Below are 25,563 nucleotides of genomic sequence, written 5' to 3'. Positions count from 1 at the left end.
TATGCTGCTGCTTCCTACCAGCCACCTATTTTACATTCAGTAGTATATATATATATGTCGATGCTACTCTCACTTCGCCCCAGCTTCGCCCTCACACCCCATGTCATCAAGTCCATTCTCTACGTCTACCTCTTTATTCCCGCAACTAGGTTCATCAGTACCATCTTTTTTTTTTAGATTCCGTATATATGCATTAGCCTACAGTATTTGTTTTTCTCTTTCTGACTTACTTCACTCTGTATGACAGACTCTAGAGTAACAGAAATAAAAACAAAAATAAACAAATGGGACTTAATTAAACTTAAAAGCTTTTGCACAGCAAAGGAAACCATAAACAAGACAAAAAGACAACCCTCAGAATGGGAGAAAATATTTGCAAATGAAACAACAGACAAAGGATTAATCTAGTGTACTTTAAAAACTGTAAACACCCAATGATACTTGAAACTACTCCAAAACCATAAGGAAAATTTCGAAGTTATTTCTGTAAAGTGAGTATAACACTGATTGGAAGACCTAAAAACAACTTCAAAAACAAATTACAGAACATCTCATTTATTAACGTTGCTGCAAAAATCACAAATAGACTCTCACAGCAATTTTAAAAATCATATATCATGACTGTGTGGTTTTAAAATAGATTGCACAAAGTCTGTGCACTCCTCCCTTCCGAAGGTAGAGCCTAATTCCCCTCCTAAGTGTTGGCAGTACCTAGTGACCCACTTCTAACAAGTAGAATGTGGCAGCAGTGATGCTATGTGGCTTATAAAATTAGGACATAAAAGACACTGTGGCTTCCTCCTTGCTTTCTCTCAGAACATTCAAGGGTTAAGGTACCCTTTTTTGTAAATCTTTGAAATTCCAAAAGATTTCTAAGTATTGGGATGTGATGGTCTAAGTGTCAGTTTCAAGTTTTCCAATTACTAAAATACCATCAAAAAAGAAAAAAACTAAGAAAAGTTTGCTTGATTCTTGTTCAAAATACACATTTCCCCCACCCCACCCCACTCTCTCTCTCACCTAATACCACCACTGCCACTAGTTCTCTTTTAACCAGATGTTTTTCTATTTTCCAAGGCATTATCTATAACAATCCTCAAAGACAGCAGTCAAAGATAAACCAAATTAGGCAGTGACAGTACTTCTCAAAGACGGTGATTATGTTTATCAGAAGTTGGAAGAGCTTTGAAGTTTAGAGAATATCTGTAAACAAACAAGAAAGAATTTGAGGGGTAAATCAATTTTGGCCCTATCTGACAAGTTTACAAAATCAAGTAAATGAGATTTTTGTAACACAGCTCTCCTAGGAATCAGTAGATTCAAAAGTATTAAAATAGCAGTTCCTTGTTCGACATGATTGAATTAAAAAGAAAATCTGGATCTGCTGCTCTTTGGCCTTTCAAAATGACTTTTTTAATCTTATTTTAATAGCAGTTTCAGAATGCATACTTCCCAGTCCTATAAATATTTTTATCAAACAAACTTTATCAGAGGGACGCTGCCCACTGAGATATTCTATCTACCATCCCCATCACTATCCAAACTCTTAATGTGTTTATAATGATTACTATGTGGCTGGGAATGCTTGGGATTCCTAGAAGGGAAGCATGAGAAAGGTCATGAGTACAGCTGGTATAAGATAGGTAATAATCCTGTGCATGGGACTGGTTAAGCCTTTAAAAAGTAGGGCACCATCTAATAAGACTTTTTAAAAAATAACATTTTTCTACTTTATGCAATCATGGAAAGAATATATTGCACTGGAAAAATATACATTTTTATATAATTCAAAGAATGACAAAGAGAGTTTGTGACCTCTGAGAACTTACGAAGCTAATGAGATAATATACAGAAAAAATTTAAAAGCAATACAAAATTAAGGAAAAGAGACTAGCATGGAATAGAATATGTAGGGGAAAATGTATACAAAAAAGTTAAACTCAAGCAAGAAGGCATATAAAATACATGTGTGTATAATTTTAACTGTAGAGTTTGCATTTGCATTAGAATTTATTTTAGGTTGTAGTAGCTTCTGCAGCAAATTTATATTCATAATATGGTCTTCACAGGATGCTTATAAGATTAGTTTGAATTCCCTGGGCAAACTACAGGAGCCATCAGAAAACAGTACTGAAGAAAAATATTTTAAAGATGGGAGAACAGCAGAGGGTTGCAGTTAACCGAGACTCAAAACTGGCCATAAAAATATTTCGCAAAATTAATAATTTGCCATCTCAGGCAGCTGACCATGGTTGGGAAAAAAATACCATTAAGTAAGACTTGACTTCTTTGAATATGAATGTTTGAAACTTTTTCAATAAAGATATTCCCTGTCATGAATTTACAGGGTAAATCAGTGTCCAATGTCAAATAATGGATTGTAAGTCAATCTAAAAAACAGTAAATCCTTACTATGGGACATCAAGATTCTGTGGAGGCAAAACACGGAAGTAGAAGATACAATCTTGCCCTGGAGAGTTTACTGTCCCCTAGTTTAAAAAACCAAATAAGACTAGAAATTTTAAAAAGAAAAGATAAAAAGAATCTATTAAGTTTCATTAACTTAATAGTTTTGGAAGTGTGCTATCATACTATCTCATTTTTCACCATTCATCTTCTAAAGCTTCAAGCTTAGTATAAATTATAGAAATATAAATATTAACAAAAGTGATTTGATCCTCCAGCCTGAACGTAACAAGCTTGATTCACATTTGAACAGTAAAAATAAATATTAAGGTTACAGAGAGAAGTTTTCTAAGATGCCAAGAAACTACCATTGTTACCATTTCTCATTTCTTCAGTGAAATCTTTTGACTATAGCCTGTATTCTTTGTAAACTGTCAATAAAAGTTACAAATCAGAGGAACAATTCAAGAAACGTAACAAGCAGTTTAAATTTAAAGAGAAGGGTGAAAATAGTGACTTTTTAAAAACTTGTTTAAAAAGGACAAAGATTAAGTGCCATTGTTGGCAAAGCTGTGAGACAAGGAACATTCCCATAATGTGTGCTGGTGTATAGACTAGTCCTAACCCTTGACCCAGCAATTCTTCCTCCAGAAATCTATCCAACATAAGAATAAGCAAAAGTGCCTAAGAGTATGTGCTCAAGGATGCTCATTTTACCATTAAAATATTTTAACAAAAATAAAATATTGAAAACAAACCAAATGTTCAACGATAAGAGAATGAGTAAATAAATGATGGTGAATCTGTACTACACAATAATTATACAACAGTTATCGTGAGTAAGTTGGATTGGCATATGTATCAATTGGAAAGGATATTCATGATCTACTTACATGTGAAAAAGGTAATATGCAGAATGTGTATGATCCTATTTTACTGTTCAAACAGATACGTAACGTACACAGTCTTTTTCCGTGTTCATATAGATATATGCTTATACATGAAGATGAATACAAAACAGTCAAGAAGACTACAACATCAGACAGTTAACAGTGGTTACTCCAGAGGGTGAGAATGAAAAAGAGTGAAAAAAGGGGACATTTTCCCCTTTATACATTTCTACATGCCTTGAAAAGGTCAAATAGCATATATTACTTTCAAAATCCAATGGAAACATTAGAGTGATTTAAAAAACACAGAATGCTAGACTATAACTTATTTTTTCAGTTTTGACTTCAAATCAGCTCAATTCAATTAACCTAGAAAAATTCCATGACCTTTTTTTTTTTTCCTTTCATAAAAGCCCCTGTATGAGATTAGGGGTGGGGGATGAACAAAAAGATGACTGTAAACTGCATGGGCTCCCTTTCTACAACACTCTAAAGAAACAGGCATCCCAACACCACTTAGTTATCCGCTAAATTTCATCATCACAACAAAGAGGAGTCTGTGATGATACTCCCCCTCATTGTTTAACTCTGAACTTGTAGCAGGGAATTCTGAATAAACAACCTTATTTAGCAAAATATCCTATAACATAAATACAAAGCATTCTTTCTAAACAAAGTCAGATATAGACATTAACTGAGTCTCAAAGTATAACACAGCCTAAGAAGGTTTAACTTCTAAAGACTGGCAAATAAACAGCCTCTAGCCAGGCATAAGTAATATTTTGTGCTAGATGAATGAATGGTAAAGGAATCTGACTTTGTTTATTTTACCACAAACAATAAGAAGTTGTTGAAACAGCATGGTGACTAGACATTTCCTTTAGTTTTACAGTTTGGCTGAAAAATGCTCCAATCTTTGAAATCTAAAGTTGTAAAATACCACCAAAAGATTCTCAATAGTCAAAGTACTATAAGTATAAAGCAAATCAAATGGAATTACATGCACACACAAGTGCACACAGAAACACACATATACACAGCATGTTTCAGGTCATCTTACCGCAGTCATTACAACAGACCACATTCTGATTGGGCTCAAAGAAAGGGTGGTTTGAGGCTCCATGGCAGTTGAGGTCAAGATATGAAAAATCTGCAAAGCCCATGGGAGGGTTACATTGAGTTCAACAGGATCTCTTAGATTTGGCAGTTTCAACCCAACCACAATACTTTATGTCAGACAGTAACTATTTCCCCCTTCCCTGTTTTCATTTCACGTGAACACATCAATCAGAATCTGGCCACAGGTACTCCACTCAGTCAGCTTGGTATATACACGCTTTCCCTTCCTGGCCCCTCTAATGTAGTGTCTTTACCTCAGAGACTTTCTATGAAGTATTTCTATGCAACCTCTAACATATAAATTCAAGCCAAATCTCTGTGGGAAATAAATTATAAGAGTTTTATTAATGAACTCTTAGTTGGTTTGACATATCTCCCTTTGAGACACAGACCAAGCATTAACATTTTTAAACATTTAAAATCTCAAAGTCCGAAAAAGTTTGAGAACCCAACAGGATAAAATATTCTTAACTAATCATGTAAGCATTTGGTCAAACTATTATTTTGGCTAAGACTCATTTAATTATACACCAGGAAAACAAAGTATCCATAATACTAACCATACAATAATAACCACATTTTCCAGTACATCATCTTTAAACACTGGGTTTTTATCCTTAATTTTTTTCCCTCTCTTGTTGTATAAAATAATTTTTCTATTCACTCCTACACCAATTTTAAACCTAAAAGTAACATATCACTGAGTGAAAAATACTGGTCCATAAATTGAGTGACTCAAATTACTGAGTTTCACAATGTTTCACAAAGAAAACAAAATCATAATTTTATAAATCTTTGTTTTCCTACTTACAAAGTGGAAATACTTGTTTATAAATAAAGTTAAATGAGCATTCTAAGGCTAACCATTCAAACTCTTATCAGAAAAATCCTTTCATAATGTAATAAATGGTACTCTAAACTTTTTATTTATTAGCAAAGAGGATGTCTGCCTACTGAGTTTTCATAAAGAGTGGTAAATCAATGTGTATTAATACCTTTCTTCTGGGTATTTTTAAATCTTATAAATTAATGTTCCCTCATGAGAATGTTTAACAACCACCTTTTATTAAAAGCATATACCACATTCCAGCCATTGGGCCAGAAGCAACAGGCGCTCAACATAGGAAGCAATATATACAGAATAAAAATAATTTCATTATAGGTAAAGCTCCTAATATAACACAAGAATATTTAAGGAAATAAAAAAAGAGAGAGAATCTAATGCTAAAAATATACTTAAACACAAAACAATTTGTCATGTGTATAGTTTCTGAAACATACTTTTTTAAATTTTAATTTTATTAGAGTATAGTTGATTTATAATGTGTTAGTTTCAGGTATATAGCAAAGTGATTCAGTTATATATACACATAGTCTTTCTTTTTCAGATTATTTTCTCATACAGGTTATCACAGAATATTGAGTAGAGTTCCCTGTGCTATACAGTAGGTCCTTGTTGGTTATCTATCCTATATATAGTAGTGAGTGTATGCTCATCCCAAGCTCCTGATTTATCCCTCCCCCCCGCAACCTTTCCCCTTTCCCTTAAGTTTGTTTTTGATGTCTGTAAAGTCTGTTTCTGTTTTGTAAATATGTTCATTTGTATCATTTTTAAATTAGACTCCACGTAAGAGTGATTATCATATGATTATTTGTCTTTCTCTGACTCGCTTCACTTAGTATAATAATCTCTAGGTCCATCTATGTTATTGCAAATGGCATTATTTCATTTTTTTATGGCTGAGTAATATTCCATTGTATATATGTACCACATCTTCTTTATCCATTCCCCCATCGATGGACATTTTGGTTGCTTCCATGTCTTGGTTATTGTAAATAGTGCCGCAATGAACATCAGAGTGCATGCATCATTTCGGATTATGGTTTTCTCCAGATATACTCCCAGGAGTGGGATTGCTGGATCATATGGTACTTCTATTTTTAGTTTTTTAAGGAACCTCCATACTGTTCTCCATAGTGGTTGTACAAATTCACATTCCCACCAACAGTGTGGGAGGGTCCCCTTTTCTCCACACCCTGTCCAGCATTTACTCTTTATAGACTTTCTGATGATGGCCATTCTGATTGGTGTGAGGTGATACCTCATTGTAGTTTTGATTTGCATTTCTCTGATAATTAGTGATGTTGAACATATTTTCATGTGTTTTTTGGCCATCTGTATGTTGAAACATACTTTTAGCATTAGAAACTCCTTCATTTACTAAGTGGACTAAACAGTAATTTTCTAAAAACCATTCTGTATCACTGCTGTTTTTAAAGACCTAAAGTAATCAGATACTTCTATGAAATTCTTACCTAAAAGCCATTCTGTCAGGCAAAACTACAGATTAATTCCTCACTGTGCAGTTTTCAAAAGGCAACCGTTAAAGGCATCCTCTATTACTACTGAAGGTTAAAAACTTTGTTGAATTAAAAAATAGTTAACCCAATTATGGAGGTAATACCAAACAGAAAGTTTATCTGAAATTAAATTGGTTTTATAGAACATATACGATATTCATGTAACTGTTCTTTTTTTCCCAGCTTCACAGTAATGGCTTAAGAAATTGGCATCTTCTGGTGTTCTCAGTACTCCTGGGGTGAAAACATTAATGGCTGTCAGTCATTATCAACCCCAGTGAAGGGCACACGCATTTGAGTTTATACTGTGTCCTGGTGACTTAGCCTAGTGCTAAGCACACAGTAGGGAGGAAAGTAATAATAAGCACTGACTTTGTATGCCAGGTACCTGGATCTTAATCCCACATCCATATTTTGAGCAAGATACTTAACTCCTCAGAACCTCAGTTTCTTCTTCCACCAAATGGGAATATGAATAAAACCTGTTCTGCCCATGCCAAGCGTGCTTGTGATGACCAAAAGAGATAGGAAAGCGCCTCCTATGCTATGTAGAGCTATGTCGATGAAGGTAGTTAATGTTATTATACTTAATAATAAATTGATAGTTACTAATGACTTGTGAGTTGAATGATATAAAGCAACTGGCCTCGCCTCCCAGGCAGGTACGGCTGAGTTGAGCATGGGGCAGGGGGGTCAAAGAGTCCGAGTCTTGGGTGAAAGCAGCCGAGAAGCAAGGGACTGTTTGAAATACCACTGTTCTGGAGTGAAGGGTCTGCAAAGAAAGACAGTCAGAACTCAGCTGGGTCTAGGAGACAGAATCCAAGGAGAGTCCAGAGTTTGTAGAGGCATCATGGGGATGGTACCTTTTATAGGTTGCCTGTGGCCCTGGCAGGAAGGGAGTTGTTAAGGTTCTCAGATCAACTGGGGCTGAGGGCTTTTATGCAGAAGCAGAGACCTTCCCTCCTGGCATAATCTATAGGCTTCTGGAAGGCTCCTCCCCACACTTCCTTCCTCATTCCCTCTTAATGATGCCTAAAAGTGCATGCAAAATGCATTCCTTGAGCTTTTTCTTTTTTTTAATCTTCATCCTTTTTTTTTTTTTTTTTGCCGGTACGCGGGCCTCTTACTGTTGTGGCCTCTCCCCTTGCGGAGCACAGGCTCCGGACGCGCAGGCTCAGCGGGCCATGGCTCACGGGCCCAGCCGCTCCGCGGCATGTGGGGATCTTCCCGGACTGGAGCACGAACCCGTGTCCCCTACATTGGCAGGTGGACTCTCAACCACTGCGCCACCAGGGAAGCCCCTATCTTCATCATTTTTAACAGAACTACTTCCAGTGTATTTTTTCCTTCCAGTTTTATTGAGGTATAGTTGATCGAGATAGAATTCTCTTAAGTAATTTTCCAAAAGAACAGATGAAATAACTGTGACACAAAGTACTTTTTGAGTTTAAAAGATTCTAAAATATTTCAAAGATACATTGTAAATTTTTTTCTATTTAGAGAATGTTCACTAAATTTGCTTTTAGAACAGATTAAGATTAATCAAGCTCTTTTGGGATTTTTAAACAATAGTGTTAATACAGAAATAGCATACAGAAAATAATGTGATTCGCAAGTTTCAGTGTCGCTGCTGTACATTTCAATTATCCTAAGAAATCCACCTATAGAAAAGTTTACTTTTTATGAGATGATTTAACTATAATGCCCTTTTTTTAAAAAGTGCTCTGAAATTAAAAACATTAAGAACTAAATTTTACTTGCCTTTAACTTTACTATGGACTATAGAGGTGACAAACAAATTTTAAGGATGACTGAACCATGCCAAGTGAAAAGAAACATCAGTCATTTAGACAGCTACAATTCAAACACAATAGAGCTTTTAGCTTCAGGCAATAGCATTTTTCCCTTGCCCTTCCCTAAAACTCTATACAACTATGTTCTATTAGGATTAGAAGTAATTAAACCTTAGTAGATCATGTGCATATGATAGAGAAAATTTCCATCAAATACCATAGTAAAACCAAAGATTAATTTTACTTACATTCCATATGAAAGTAAACTATTTAACAAAAAGACACATTTATAACATTTAACACTAAGTGATCAAGAGAAAAAGTAAAAGAAACCCAAATGAACCTATACTTTAAAAAGTGAGATCTGTGAAAGCATGGGTTATGTCATTTATCATTACATTCCCTGTGTCTAGAACACAGTCTAAAAACATAATTTTCTAAAGAAAAAATATTTCCTAAAGCAAATCTAATTTTCATTAAGTAAAATAATCAATAAGCAGCAAGTGATGCAAAGTACCTTCAGGCACTCCCATCACATTAACATTAAAATCAATTGTTTTAATAATCAAACATAGCAAAAATACAAAAGCAAATAGAAATTATATGTGCCACAGGCCTAGGTGTTGAAGATTTAAGGAGACTCAAACTCCTGCCCACAGACAATATCTCTCATCACCTACAATTCACAGAGCCCTGATTATGGTGCTACCATTTTAATCATTATATCATAACAGGTAGATGTGATTATTAAGACTATACTGAACAGCCTTCCACCTAATATCACAAATCCATGCAGTGAACAAGAAACTGAAACCTAAACAAACATACCTACAAGAGAGGACTTTCATTTTTAGTTTTCTCCTCTTAATTTATTGTCAATTTGTCTTTAATAACTCATTGAACATAAACTGGAATTATGTACCTAATGTCATCCAGAATACAAAGGAAAATTAGACACAAAAACCGTCCTTAAGGAACTTAAAATCTAGCCGGAAACATAAGGCAAGTAACTAAGTAACAAACGTACATGCAGGAAATACTGAAGGCTTTTAGAGAGTATAAATACTGTGCTGTGATATTGCAGAAAAAGGAAAAATGACTTCCAGCTGGGGAAAGCAAAGCATGCTTCACAGAGGAGGTAGCAATTGAGATAGGTCTCACTTGAGGAATAAGTAGGATCTGAACATGAAAAGTGGAAGAAACGGGAAGGGGCACAGAGTTTGTTTTCAACAAATATTTACTTGCTACTGAATCTTTCATTATCTTTTGGCATGGTACAATTAGCTATTACCATCTGCTTTTTAGCATTCTGTGAGGTAAGCTAACACCTTTTTTTCTTTGGCAATGGTGGTGATAAGAAGGGGTTGTCATATTTTCTGCAAAGTCTGCGTGTTTCCTTTCCCATAGCGTTGCACACCCCAGGTAGCACCAGAAAAGGAAAACACCTTCATATGCTTTTACTGTAATTCTTTGAGAACAACTGGTCTTACCACGTTTGTTAGTCTATATTTGTGCCTTAGTAATAAACCACGTTTAAGAAGACTACAGAAAAGACTATACCTAGTATATAACTTGATTTTCTTTTCAAGGGTTTTCTTCTACTTAACATTTAGGTGAAAATATAACGCAATGGTTTTTAAAAAATACTAAACATAACTGCCAAAATAGTCTCGACAAAACCCATGCAAACTAAAGCTAAACACAGCTCTTAAGGCAGCAGAATCAATATTTTTGAAACGCAAGATCAACAATGCTTTAATAGAGCTGTCAGAGCTAAAAGATGTGGAGCTAAAAGCTCACTAATTGGGAATTCTTGAGTCTGCAGTCCTCCACATAATCCACCTGGTTTACAACTTCACATGTACCTCTACCCAGTATCACAAATCTGGACAATGAGCAAGAAACCGTAACTTAAACACACATACAAGAAAACACTTTTATTTTCCTCCACCTAGTTTGAATATAGAATTTTAAAAACATACCTCGTGGGTCACAAAATGCACATTGTATATACCTACTATTAATAGGAAATACAAAACATACACATATATATCATTTTAACATGTAAATTTGCAAAGTGTGCATCAAAAGAAGACTTTATTTTAATACTATTAAGTATCAATACATATTCAAAATTCTGTTCTGTATTTTTATTTTTGACAAATGCTTTTCAACTTCTTTCTTGGGCTTTATAAAGGATATTAAAGCTTATTACCCCCATTTCAAAGACACTCCATGTTACCAATCTTCTCTTTAAAATAAAAATTGGAAACTTAGTTGAAAAGGAATTGAACACTTCAATATCATGTAGAAATGAATCTGGGGGACTTACAGTTCCACGTGTGAGGAACTTGGAAGTTACCACCCCCAACCTAACAAAAAGCTGAACAAACCGAAAATCCAACAACTCTTCTTGGAGACAGGGCAAACCACTTCCCCCAAGACTGAAGAAACAGACTAACAAATACAAGAGTCACAGCTTACCTCAGTAGAGACTCAGGGTAGAAACCCTGGCAACCATTGCCAGAGTAGGAAAACCTGAACTGTAACTGACTGAACTGCAGGAGGCTCAGCGTGGACAAATTTGAGTTAAAAACACCAGTCATAAGGGGACCCTCACACTTTTGTGAGTTTTACCTCCAGGAGCTTAAGCAGGTTCTCCCAATAAATATCAGAGAAAAATCTCCTGTGCTTCCAAGCAGGGAGAAGGGAAAAGGAACCATTTTCAAATAAGCCAGAGCACTCTGTTCTTAATAAGACCTGCCCTCAGGGGAAACTAGTTAACTAGAGCCTAACCTGCTGGGGTATTATGAGAGCCTAATTGGTCTGGAATAACCCAACTCCAGCCTACTTTAGCCATCCTGCCCCACCTATGTGAGTTGAAAACAACTGAGAAACACCTGCAAAGTTCAGTGCAGAGACAAAGGCTCACTAGAAGACTGAGACCAAACCATAGGACTATAAACTGCTTCCCTTCCTGCAATACCTCATCATCATGTTACTAAAGTCCTATTTACAGCAGTTCCCTTTTACCCAGTACACCATGTCCAACTATCAAGAAAAATATTACAAAACATAACACAACACTGTAAATCAACTATACTCCAATAAAAATTAATTTTAAAAAAATTACAGGGCTTCCCTGGTGGCGCAGTGGTCGAGAGTCCGCCTGCCGATGCAGGGGACACGGGTTCATGCCCCGGTCTGGGAAGATCCCACATGCCGTGGAGCGGCTGGGACCGTGAGCCATGGCTGCTGAGCCTGTGCGTCCGGAGCCTGTGCTCCGCAAGGGGAGAGGCCACAACAGTGAGAGGCCCGTGTGCCGCAAAAAAAAAAAAAAAAAAAAAATTACAAAACATACTAAAAGGCAAAAAGCACAGTTTGAAGAAACAAAGCAAGCATCAGAACCAAACATAGATGTTGGAATTATCAAACCAGGAATTCAAAACAACTATGATTAATATGCTAAGGGCTCTAATGGACAAAGTAGACAGCAGGTAAAAACAGATGGGCAGTGTAAGCAGAAAGATGGAAATCCTAAGAAAGAACCAACAAGAAATGCTAGAGATTTAAAAAACAAACAAACCCACACTGTAACAGAAATGAAGAATGCCTCTGACAGGCTTATTAGTAGATGGGCCATGGCTGAGGAAAGAATCTCTGAGCTTGAGCATGTTATCAGTAGAAACCTCCAAAAACTGAAAGGCAAAGAGAAGACTGAAAAAAAAAAAACAGAACAGAATATCCAAGGACTGTGGACAACCACAGAAGGCATAACATACACATAATGGGGATACCAGAAGGAGAAGAAAAAAGGAACAGAGGAAATACCTGCAACAATGACTGAGAACTTCCCCAAATTAATGTCAGACACCAAATAATAAATTCAGCAAGCTCAGAGAAAATTAGGCAGGATAAATGCCAAAAAAACTACACCTAGGCATATCATTTTCAAACTAGAGAAAATCAAAGATAAGGGAAAAATCCTGAAAGAAGCCAAAGGAGAAAAATAATTTGTAGAACTAGCCTCCTTAATTATTTATGCTCCTTAATCTTCAACAGTAATGGTACTGTCTTCCGATACACATTTTTTTTTTGTTATTTTAAGCATCACTTTTTCAATCTTTTACTTCACATACAGTGAAATTTAGTTTCAAGGGTTCTGAAAACTGCACAGAGTCGTGTACTACCACCCGGTATCATGATACAGAATAGTTCCATCACCAAAAATATTCTTTTGTTTTGTCCTTCTGTAATCAGCTCCTCCACCTTCAATCTCAGGCAACCAATGATCTATTCTCCCATCCCCTACAGTTTGGGCTTTTGCAGAATGTCATATAAATGGAATCATACAATGTTTAGACTCGTAGGGGTTCACTGAGCTTTATGAATGTGTAAATGTATGTCCACCAAATTTGGAAGTTGGCAGCCATTATTTCTTCAAATATTTTTTCTTCACCAATTTCTTTGTCTTCTCCTCTAGGACACTTGTGACACAAATGTTAGACCTTTGATATTGTCCTTCAGGTCCTTAAGCTCTGTTCATTTTCTTCAGTCCTTTCCCATTGTTCAGATTGTACAATTTCTATCGAGCTTTCTTCAACTTTTCTTTCCTCTATCTTCACTCTGCTATTGAAGTCATCTAATGAATATTTAGTTATTTTAACATTTAATATTAATATTTGAGTTATTTTAATTTTCTGTCCCCAAATTTCAATTTGGTTCTTTTTACAGTTTCTTTTTCTTGTCTGGGAACTTCAATCTTTCCATTCATTTCAAAAGTGCTTATACACTTTTACACAGGGTTACACAGTGTTTTACAGTGTTTACACAGGGTTATAACAGCTGCTCTGAGAACTTTTTATTGTAATTCCAACACTGAAGTAATTGCAGAATTGGTACCTGTTGATCGCTGTTTTCCCGACAATTGGTTATGATCTCCCTAGTTCTTGGTGTGTCAAATACTTTTGGAGACTTGAGACTTGTATTTTGATACTCTTAATCATGTTAAAGACTCTTGGTCCTCTGTAGAACTGATTTGTTGTTGTTTTTATTGCTGTTTTGTCATTGTTGTAGGCAATCAACCCTGCTTTGTTCCAACCACAAGTCCCAACCCACCGTCTGTGGGCTGTGGTTTCAATACCATTTTCAGTTTCCCAAGTGTTTTCAGTGCTATTCAGTCTCTCCCCATATGTGCCACCAAAGGGCAGTGGTCTATGCTATAGTTTAGTTCTCAAAGCCTTAATGCTTCCTCAAATAAGTTCCACACATGCTTAGCTCAGGAGTGAATTTCAGACTTCATACACAGATTTAGGTCATCCTTTTCTCTATCTCCTGCCTCTCCATGGTTTTCCCTGCAGTCTGTCTCCCATGTCCCTTTTCTCAATCCTCTGTCTACATTGGGTTTTTTGGCTCCCCATTCCGTCGCATGTCTCCTGCAATTACAACTGCCTCAGGGGTAAAGTGGCAAGGAAAAAAAGGAAGTGAAAAATAACAAATATTCTCTCCACACTCGTTGGACTACAGGAGTCCCTTTTTCCAGTTTCTCTGGTCAAAGAGGAAGATTACCTTTCAGTTATAAATGGCTGCATAGTGGCACTGCCACTACTGCCACCACCACTGGAGGACAGCCTCATGACTGGGGCCTGCGCTGCTGTCCCACCAGAAAAATAAAACCAAAATATAAAACAAAAAGAAAATGGTGATTTTCTGCACAGTCTCCTTTATGCAGGGGTCCTCCTTTCCAGTTCTCTGACCATACACAGAGGAAGAGGGGTTTTCTCTTAGAGCTTTTTCTGCCTGGATCCATTGTGGGGATCAAGAATAGGGGAGTCCCTAGAGTCCAAGCCAGGAGATAAAGGATGGTAGGTGGAAGGGAAAAGGAAACTCACTGCTATCAGTCACATGTCCAGTTTTGACGTCCTTCCCCAAACCTCCTGTGATTATTTACTCTATATAGAGATCTCAGATAGTTGCTTTATGTATTCTTTTCAGAGTTTTTAGTTGTAATCAGTAGGAGAGATAGGCTGTGTTTCCTGCCTGTTAGCAGAACCAAACCCACAAAATTTCCAGAAATAAAACCCTAACATTTATAGTCAATTGATTTGTGACAAAGGTGTCAAAGCAATTCAACAGGCAGAGTTCTTTCAACAAATACTGCTGGGACAACTGGATATCCATATGCAAAATAAATAGATGAAACTTTGCCTCACACTGTATGCAAAAGCCAACTCAAAATGGATCACAGATCTAAATGTAAAACCAAAGATTATAAAACTTTTAGAAGAAAACATAGGAGAAAATCTTTGTGACCCTGGGTTAGGTTAGAAAAGATTTCTTGGATATGATACAAAAAAAGAAAAAAAGAATGAACTGAACTTCACCAAAATTTAGAACTTTTCAAAGAGCACTACTTAGAAAGATGGGCCACAGACTGAGAAAAAGCATTTTCAGATCATATATTTGATGAGAGATTTGTATCCAGATTTTTTTTTTTTAAATCACCTCCTACAACTCAACAGTGAAAAACAAACAATATAAAATTGGGCAAAAGATTTTAACAGACACTTCATCAACGATATACAAATGACTAATAAGCACATGAAAAGATACCCAACATCATTAGTCAATAGAGAACCACAATGAGATACTGCAACATAATTCTAGAATGGCTATAATCAAAAAGACTGATAATACCAAATGTTGGCAAAGATGCTGACAAACTGGCCTCCTGTCCATTGCCACGGGGAATGTAAAATGATACAGCCACTTTTTCTTTAAAAGTTACTCATATGACCTAGCAATTCCACTCTTAGGTATCAACCCAAGAGACATTAAAACATATGTCAACACAAAGACTTCTATGCAAATGCTCACAGAAGTATTATTCATAATATCCCCAAACTGGAAACTATCCAAATGTTCGTTAACTGGTTAACATATCAACAAAATATTATCCATACAAGAGAATACTATTCAGTCATGAAAAGGGGAAAAAAACTGATACGGAGGAAACTCAAAAACATGCTAAGTGAAAGAAGTCAGAAATGGAAGAGTATATACTGTATAATTCCATACATATGAAAATTTCAGAAAAAGCAAATCTATAGATTGTGCTATAATAAAGAATATATCTGCACTTTGTTTCCAGTTCCTGATACACAGCTTGAAACACCCTTGGAATTTCCTGAGTGACAGGAGTGTCTGTTATGCTAATGAAGTGATTCATAGTGTTAGGATCAGGGCTGACCACCAGAAAGACCAACCACATCATTTAAGACAAATCCTCTCTTTTCTGATCTGCCACATCCCTACTGAACCACCACAAACAATACTTGTCTCTACATAGCAAACTCATCTATTGAGAACACAGCCAAGAGTCAACAAAGAAAGGAAAAAAGATATACAAACAAAATGGTAAAAATTATATTTGGACACACGTATGTGTAAAAAATTGAATTTCTTTGGAAATTCAAAATGTTTAAATTACTTGCTGCTGAACTCACCCCAATACTACACACAAAATTCCTGTGGTATGCTTTGTACAAAGAAACATTTTCTGTATGTCTAAAGACTTTATTTTTAAAAGAGGGCCTGCATTTTTAATGCTCTCAATCACATTTAGCTATATAACCAAAGTAGGCAAGTTTCAGTTCAGTGGGGAGGTAGTTGGAACTGGCCTTACCCATGTGGAAATAATTGCTTTCCTGGCCTAAAGCTCTTCCTATTAGGATCAAAACAAACTGATGTTATCTTAAGAACCCTTCCAATTTTTGAAAAATAAAACCTAAGTGTTCCATAGTTCCAGATATTATCCAGATACTGTTTGTTTTGTTTAAGGACAAAATTATGGCACATTTATTTTTGTATTTAAATCAAAAGCAGAGTTATTATTATGAAGAAAGTAAGGGCATTTTGAAAGATAATTATCTCAGTATAGAAAGGCACATACAGAATTGGTATAGACAAGGCCACCAAGCTTAAACACTGTGATCTGATGTTTTTAAAACCTTACTTTGGCCCTTGGCCTTCTTTGCACCAGAATTTTCCAAATAAACTGTTCACCAAGAATATGAAATAATGCCACAGCACATAACATGATGAGCCATTTAAAGTAGATTTAGTAACAAAGACAAAATATTCCAGGAAGAATAAAATATAAATTCTGAAGCTCAATGTTTTATAATGCCACTGGCATGGATTCTAAATTTTCTAAGCACCTGCCAAAATATAACATGTTGTTTTGTTTCATGGAATTGGAAAACTGAAAAAAAAAAATGAAGATGTTACTTAGACCAGTCTTCTGCCTCTGGCACTATCTATACCATCCAGATTGATGGCTAATAAGAAATACAACTTTTATAAAATGAGCAAGATGGCAGACCTACAACCTCTTTGAAGTCTCTTAATGTTGCGCCACCTTGAAATCATGACCAGTGGCTCCAGTTATCTCAAACTTTCTGTCCTGCAATCAAAACTCATTTCTTCCCACCTCATCAGAGATAGGTTTGGGACTTCTTTGTATATACCTTGCTTATTATAAATACTCCCTAGGCCTTAACCTTTCTCTAGATCCTTTTCCATAATTATTTCGTTTCTCCTTCTCAGGATGTTATCCATTTTCCCCATGTGTGTTTTTTTGTTTTGTTTTTTTTAAAGCTATATTCTACTTACTTCTTGAAAGGAAAAACATCATAATAACTTTTCTAGGCTAAATTCTAATAGATTACAGTCATCTGTCAATATCCTTGGGGGACTGGTTCCAGAACCACCACGGATACCAAAATCCACAGATGCTCAAGTTCCTTAAATAAAATGGCCCTAGTACAGTCAGCCCTACATATATGCGGATGCAGAAACCATGGATACTGAGGTCCAACTGTATTGGTATGGTTTATCAACATGTTTAGAATGAGGAAATCACTCCCAGAAGAACAAAACAATAAACCTGCAAACATCATTTGTAAACCCTCTAAAGTGGTCAGAATTCTTTTTTTTTTTTTCCCTTAGTGATATGCGGATATGAGAGGAAACTAGTCAAGTTAACAAAGAGTATATTTCAATGGCAATAGACATGTGTAAAGTATCTTAATATTTTCTTCCTGATAAAATACAATACATAAATCAGAGGTCTTATCACAGAAGAGATAATCCAATTTTCCTTAACAGGATCAACTGAGCCTTGGTCTGCATTTCTGGGATGTCGGTGTCTAGTCATTCTCAATGGGACTTTTGCCCAACTAAGACTTGGAATTATCTTGGAATTATCTAAGTTTTCACTACATAATGACTTTACTCTGTTTTTTTAATAGGATTCTTATGTCTATTTGTATATGTCAGTTTTTCTACCATTGCACTTCCCCTTGCTATATTTATTCTACGTATAGAAACAAAATCATGATCAACAGAATTTGACTGAGTAGTGCACTTAAAGTCTGTAACTAAACATATACTGTGTATTACTGAGCTACTGGCACTAGACAGCAGAGGGCACTGGTAATATATGCTGACCCAAATATCTTGAGTCCCATATGATCATTTAAAAGTACCAGTAACATTGCTATTAGCATAGCTATGGACCCAAAATATGTGTCTTTCATTACCAACTGTTAGTTCACACTCTGTTATAAATAACCACAATCTAGAGATGCCCATATACTCACTCCAATATAGAAAATACTTCATCATATTTAATTAAATAACAAATAGCTATCATTTAATACAGGCTAAAGCCTAACAGGCTTATTTTGTGTTATTATGCTAGCTGCTTTATAAATTTATTTCTCACAGGGTAATGTATGAAGTGGATGCTTTTATTTAATTAAAGAAGCCGATGCTGTATGGCAAGGTCCTAAGTGGCAGGTTTATGGACTCAGCCACTCCTGAGAGCTTAAACCATATTAGTCTTATTTACAGTTAAAACCCAGCACTTAGCATAGTGCCTGGCACTCAATTAATATTTAGGGACGAAAGAGCGGGGAAGGGACTCTAGATCTGATAACAGTGCCACGTGTCACATCTGCCTTTAAGATGCCCTAATAAATATTTGCTCATTTGATTAGATTTTACAAGCCACTAGTTACTGGCATAGTACTAGGCACTAGGTCTCAGAGACTTCACTATAAGAAATAACTAATACTTTGCTTATTAAAGACATCTATTTCCTCAGGTGGTATTAAAAGATAAATAGTGTAAAAAATTTAATTGAGGAAAAAACAGACACAATTTTAAAAATATAAATAAAAGTTTACTTCTAGGTTTCCTTATATAAAGAGTTTACATTCAAAAAATGAAAATACTTGGTTTAAGTATCATATTAAACTGAATATAATTTTTTTGTGTGTGGTACGCGGGCATCTCACTGTTGTGGCCTCTCCCATTGAGGAGTACAAGCTCCAGACGTGAAGGCTCAGCGGCCACGGCTCACAGGCCCAGCCACTCCGTGCCATGTGGGATCTTCCTGGATCGGGGCACGAACCCGTATCCCCTGTATTGGCAGTTGGACTGTCAACCACTGTGCCACCAGGGAAGCCCTGAATATAATTTTTAACATAATTTCAACAGTGTTAGAGATATATCTAATATCTTAATAGTCAATTAACTTTGTGACTAAGAGTAAATATTATATATGTAAATTTCATAGACTCTTCAAGTATTCCTTAATTCATGAAAAAAGTTGTTAAAAATTATATCACTGTATTATGAACTTCATGATTTGGGGATAAAAAAGTTGTTAAAAATTATATCACTGTATTATGAACTTCATGATTTGGGGATAATATAGCCCTAGTATTTATATATATATATATATATATATATATATATATAAAAATCTACAAAGATATTTATGATTATACTTATCTTAAACTGAGGGCCTCACTGCAGCAATCACAAAAATGAAATATTCTTTATGACTTATTTAAAAAACATGCTCCAGAAAGGCAAAAAAAGGTTTCCATTCTAATAAAACATACAGAATACCTAATACCATGCAGTAACATAAAACAAAAGTAAATACTGTGTCTAATCCCACATCCATCTTTCCAAAACATCAACAAACCATGCTACCGTGTTCTACTTTATAAATAAAAATCTTTAAATACACCTCAGATTTCTTTGTTATTTCTTTATCTGTTTTGTCTAACTCAAATTGTACATTCCCTGAGTTCACAGAAGACATAAGATTGAAAAATACTTCTCTAAAACAGTAATTTACAATAGTGGGTACGCATCAAAATCAGTAGATGCTTTAATAAATACAGATACTGGAGCCCTAGGCTAGACCTAATGGACAAAGTCTTTGGGGACGGAGCCCACGCACCTATAGTTTACAGAGATCCATGGGCAATTCTCATGCACAGTCAAGGCTGAGAACCACAAAAAAGAAAGGCTATACAAAGCTGCCTAGAAGCAGAAAATGTTAAAGCTGAATAGGGCTTCTGTAGTGGCACAGTGGTTCAGAATCTGCCTGCCAGTGCAGGGGACACGGGTTCGAGCCCTGGTCTGGGAAGATCCCACATGCCACGGAGCAACTAGGCCCGCGAGCCACAACTACTGAGCCTGCACGTCTGGAGCTTGTGCTCCGGAACAAGAGAGGCCTCAACAGTGAGAGGCCCGCGCACCACAATGAGGAGTGGCCCCCGCTCGCCGCAACTGGAGAAAGCCCTCGCACAGAAACAAAGACCCAACACAGCCAAAAATAACTAAATAAAATAAATAAATAAATAAAATTTTAAAAAAAGAAAAAAAAAGCTGAATAGGACCTTAAAGATCATTTAATCAACTCATTTTCCAAAGTATGAATTTGAAATCGTGAGATGGTAAGTAAATTGTCCAAGATCACATATTAATGCCAGGAAGAGAACCAGGTCTACTGGCAGGCAGCCTAGTGCTCTTTACATCACACAAGGCTGCCTTCTCCACTTGGGAAGAAGAAATGGTATTCATTCTTGATTATACCACAAGATTAAACAGCATCATAGCATTCATATAGCAAATTCTCAGGGAAATGTGATTTAAAAAAAAAATACTTTCTCCTTTGGAAAAAATGGTGATAAAAGGATCTAAACTGGAAAGCTGTTTTGATGTATAAACGAGCTGAATAATTATAAAGTGCCTGGAAAAGGCACTCAACAAATCTTACTCCCTTTCAACACCACGACCTCCTCCCCCTTCCTTTTTGATTCTACATCAAGACATCTCTCCCAGCTCTCAACTATGTCCCTTTGTATATTGTTTCTCCTAACTGGCAATGCCCTTTGACCTCTTCTTCAATGATGCTCATAAATTTCTCCAAGGCCCAGTTTAAGATGTACCTTCTAAGAAATCTTCTGAACTAACTTACCCTATTCTAATTATTGTTTCGTCCTTCATTATCTAGATTGCTTATACTTTTAAATCATATACTTGCTTATACCTTCTTTTGAAGCTTTGTAATTGTAATTACTTCCTAGCTGCTTTGTACGTTTTTATTTTCTTCCATAACTAGAACATAAGCTGTCAGTGGACTAGAATATAAGCTCCCCAAAGACAAGGATATTGGTCTGTTTTGTTTACTGATAGATCGCAGGCACCTAAAACAACGTCAGGAACATAGAAGGTGTTCAATAAATACTTGTGGTGACTGAACAAACAGGCAACGATTATTTTTTCTTCTATTCATGAATCTCTCCAACATAAAGACACAGATATGAAACAGTAAACATTCTGGAAAAAATGAAGATAGATATGCTTGTACTTTAGAAAATTCACAGAATTTTTAAAAATTAATAAAGCTATAATAGATGAATCAACTCACTGGCTACAAGAAATCATTTAGCTTCTTCATTACATACTCCCCGTGATTCAATGGATATACAGTGGCAGCTGATACACAGAAGGTAAAGGCTTTAATTAAGACCTAGAGTTTGAAATCCCCTGCCTATGGTAAAGAACTGCTTAACTTTGTTCTCTTTTAAAACTCTGAATTAAGAAGACTCTAACAAAAAAACACTAATTTCTGGATTACTCAGGTTTCAAGTTATATAAAATAACAGTACATAATTTTTCCAATACAGAAATTTAAGAGAGCAACTTTATCTTTTTGACAAACAACTTGTTTCACCCTATACATAAGTACCTGGAAGGCTGAAAACAGGATTGTACCTTTCTTGAAAATATTTTAAAAGTACAATTTTTGAGACAAGCACATTCAATAACTATTTTTGATAGTGATAATTTTACAAGTTAGCCTTCCCAAATAAGGAAACACATTAACTCTGCCCAATATTACATTAGCAACCTAAATGGGAAAAGAATTTGAGAAAGAACAGATACATGTATATGTATAACTGAATCACTTTGCTGTACACCTGAAACTAACACATCGTTAATCAACTATACTCCAACGTAAAATAAAAAGTTAAAAAATAAAAAAATTTAAATTTTTAAAAATTCTGCCACCCCAAAATTACCTGCTTTTTAGCTTATGTAATTTAATCAAAATAAAAAAAATCCAGCTACCCTATATATAGGACTGTACAAAGAATACATCAACATGGTTAGGCATTCAGTGACAAAACAGAATTGTGAAGGGTCAATATTTTTTTCTATTCATTTTAAGCCATATACCTCTACACATATGAGAAGATAACAGTGATAGTCAGAATGCATTAAAAAACATGGCTGATTACATAATCTCAGAGGTCTTAGCTACTATGCTGTTGCTATTTTTCAACTGTCCAACTATAGGACAATTGAATGATTAGAAAACTCTAGTCTAAGTAAGTGAATTACATTGAGGGAGATTATATTGTATAGTGGAATGAATGGGCTTTGGAGTCAGACTGGGGTTCATATCCCAAGTCTTTCATCTCCTACCTGTTTGATCACAGGCAAAATGTTTAACTTCTCTGAGACTCAGTTTATCTACAAAATGGGCATAATAATTTCTCCTTTGCAGAGTTATGATGAAGATTTAAAAAGACAGTGTATCATTCCTTTGCTTAAATCCTCCAATGATTCATTATAACTTATAAAATAAATTTCAAACTCCTTCAAAAACTACGTTTTTCCTTTCAGAGAAAGGAACCACGTTTTCTGATCTCAACATTTCTTAAAATATGCAAGCAGAAGTGTCCAACAGGTAGACAAAATATAGGCTTAAAGCAGGAACACAAAGAAGGGAAGACAACAGACAAGCAAAGTTCAGCATCATCAAGCATCCAGATCACAAATTTACTCAAAGACTGCTATCTTTGTAATTTGGATATACCAGTCTTTCTTTATTCCTCCTACCTAATATCACTGTCATGGGGTTACTTACTAATCCCTGCCTAATGGATATTTTCGCAGTAATGAGCTAAAACAATTTTGCAAATATCCTATAGGACATGTAAACTCCTTACCACTCCTCCCTTAGCATATCACAATTCTAACATTACAAATACGGTGATTTCAGCTTCTGTTTTAAGTAATCCATTAAATTGTTAACCTTTGCGTTTATCTCCTACTTCTAAAGTAATTCTTTATTATTGGCCGGACACTGAAATTTAGCACGTTCCAAGTGTAAGCTGGACTCTAGTTACTTACTTCCAGACTCAACCTTAACTCTCTTTCAGGTTTTTCTCCTACGTATTGATGCCACTGTTTCCTCCACCAGAGAGTAAGCTCCTCTAAAGGTGGGAACCATATTACATCATCTATTCCCATAGCACTTAGCCTACCATCTCCAAAAACTCTATGCCACTTGCATTTACACATATTCAATAATTTCTTTGTTTTGTTTTGTCTTAATTCTCTATTTCCTAAAAGTCAAATACCTAAAACTAATTTGTGGTCTATCCTAGCTACCATTTACTGAATATTTCACTATGTATCACTCTGTATTTTTTTAATCTACAAAATATTATCATATTTTATCAACTCTAAAATATCACAGACTTAATTTTAGAGGTGTTAAAATGTGAAAAATAGCAAATGGTGACTATAAAGCGCCACTGATTAGAAGACATATTCCATTTTCAGAGATCTTAAAACACAAGGAAAAAATGTACAAGAGAGTGCTTATAAACTTTGTCCTACATTAATACCTGTTAAACAGGTTAGTCACCTGTTGCAATCCCTAGTAATTGGGGGAGAAATGGATCCAAAGCCAGCTGCTTTAACTTCCTCTCCATTAAGTAAAATATGTACATATGCAATATGTGTTGATATGCTCAGAAGATTACTTGCAAAACTGTCTTGCATACATTTACTTCCCCAAACTTTTTATAAAAGAAGATAAAGTTCAAAAGTTCACTGACCACCTCCATGAAAAATTTCATAGTAATAACTAAAATCTAAAATTCATTTTGACACATTTTAGGCAAATAAATATGTCTGACTTTATTAATGGGAATGTTTTCTTCTCTCAAAATGGCACCACATACTGTAGTTTGTTGAGAATACAAAGAGATGAATTAAGTATTTTTTCACAGACAAAATATATATTACAAATTAATACCAAAGAAATTTGCCAATGTAGGTACAATTAAACATTATTTAAAGGCATATAATTTCCAAATGACTGTGCATTTTCACCTAACAAGCAGATATATTGACTGATAAATTTTATAATCACACAATAATACAGTTTCAAGTGTTTAGGGTATTGAATTATATATATATTACATTAAATAACACAGAACTTGATTCCAGAATAAAAAGCACTGTATTTTATCCATAAATATTTGCTAGTAGGATAGAAAAGGGAACATGGCAATGTGACATTATATTCAACCTCAACCTAAGTATATCTTAGTAAGAGAGTGAATAAAGAAAAAGCAGACAGAGCGGTAATTAGGCCAGTAATAATTTGGTAATGAAAATTTATTTCAGGTAGTAGATTTTTTTTTTTTTTTTAAGAATTGGTAGGAGTATTTAGAAAAGTCTAAACTTAGACTCTATCATAATTGAGCCTCAACTATAAGAAAGAACAGATTAAATTCCATTTCTCTCCCTCCCTTCGCTCTTCCTTCTGTGATAAATATCAACATTTCAAATTATTTTATGCTAGGAAAGAAGTATGACATCTGTAGAACATAAAATAGGAAGAAAGAAAGAAGTATGGGATTATGTTCAATAAATATATATATATTTGCAGAAGTTATTATTAAATGTCATTTTCTTTCAAGAGTGAAAACAACTGGTAACCAAAGATTAAAAGGCTCAGAAATTTATATTCAACCCAAGATCTGGTTCTAACATGACTTAACTGAAATAGATTTGTAGATGAGATTTACTCAATACTTTGTACATCAGGTATTCTCAGTTTGTTAAAAAAGTATACTATGAATTAAGAATTAATAACTATATCAAAATTCTCATCTTACTTCTCCATTTCTTAACGTTGTGATGGTTCCTCTTGCTACACCCATTCTAAATAGTGTTTCTGTGGCCTGTGAATGTAAAAACAGCAAAAATATATCATCTATAATCTGTATTCAACTGGACATCCCAACCCCAAAATGCAAAACATTCAACACTATTACATTTTTTAGGAACTTCTAGAGAAGCATCAATAAGGCACAATAAGCTCTACATTATACTCTAGAGATATCATTTTCAGAACATTTTAATGCTATAAAGAGCCCAAACTGAAATATTTCACAAGTTATTTAGATCTGCTATTATCACTCAATGCCTATAGTTTCAAATTAGCACATTTAAATAAGTTTAAAACTTAGTTTGGTTAACAAAGATTAAATAAAACTTTAGTACTTGAACTCAATCCAGAAATTATCATTTATTCTGATTTTTAGTTTCCATCTGATTTCAGTCCAAATCACTTGACTGGTACTGAAATACTGACAGAAGATGAAGTAATTCAGTGATGTCACATATTAAATAACACCTGAAAAGACAATGCTTTCTACACACTAACAATGAACAATTCTAAAAGGAACCTAAGAATTTTGTTTATAATAGCACCAAAATATATATATATATATATATATATATATATATATATATATATA

The 25,563-nt window shown here is 35.0% G+C and overlaps 1 protein-coding gene across 2 annotated transcripts in view; it reads right to left on the bottom strand.

Annotated features, from left to right (window-relative positions):
• The window catches only part of TMEM135 (transmembrane protein 135), a 243,075-nt gene that overhangs the window by 114,715 nt on the left and 102,797 nt on the right, over nucleotides 1–25,563 (bottom strand). Inside the window, exon 5 of one of the 2 annotated variants that reach the window (XM_007448842.1) lies at nucleotides 24,919–24,984. The exons of the other annotated variant lie outside the window; for it this stretch is intronic. Within the exon in view, the coding sequence (XP_007448904.1) occupies nucleotides 24,919–24,984 (66 nt within the window). The remainder of the gene's footprint in view (nucleotides 1–24,918; nucleotides 24,985–25,563) is intronic. 2 annotated transcript variants of the gene reach the window in all.

This window comes from Lipotes vexillifer, unplaced genomic scaffold (genome assembly GCF_000442215.2).
Source record: "Lipotes vexillifer unplaced genomic scaffold, Lipotes_vexillifer_v1.1 scaffold771, whole genome shotgun sequence".
Classification (NCBI taxonomy): Eukaryota; Metazoa; Chordata; class Mammalia; order Artiodactyla; family Lipotidae; genus Lipotes; species Lipotes vexillifer.
Note: the sequence above shows the minus strand (reverse complement) of the source record. Positions and strands in the feature narration are given on the sequence as shown.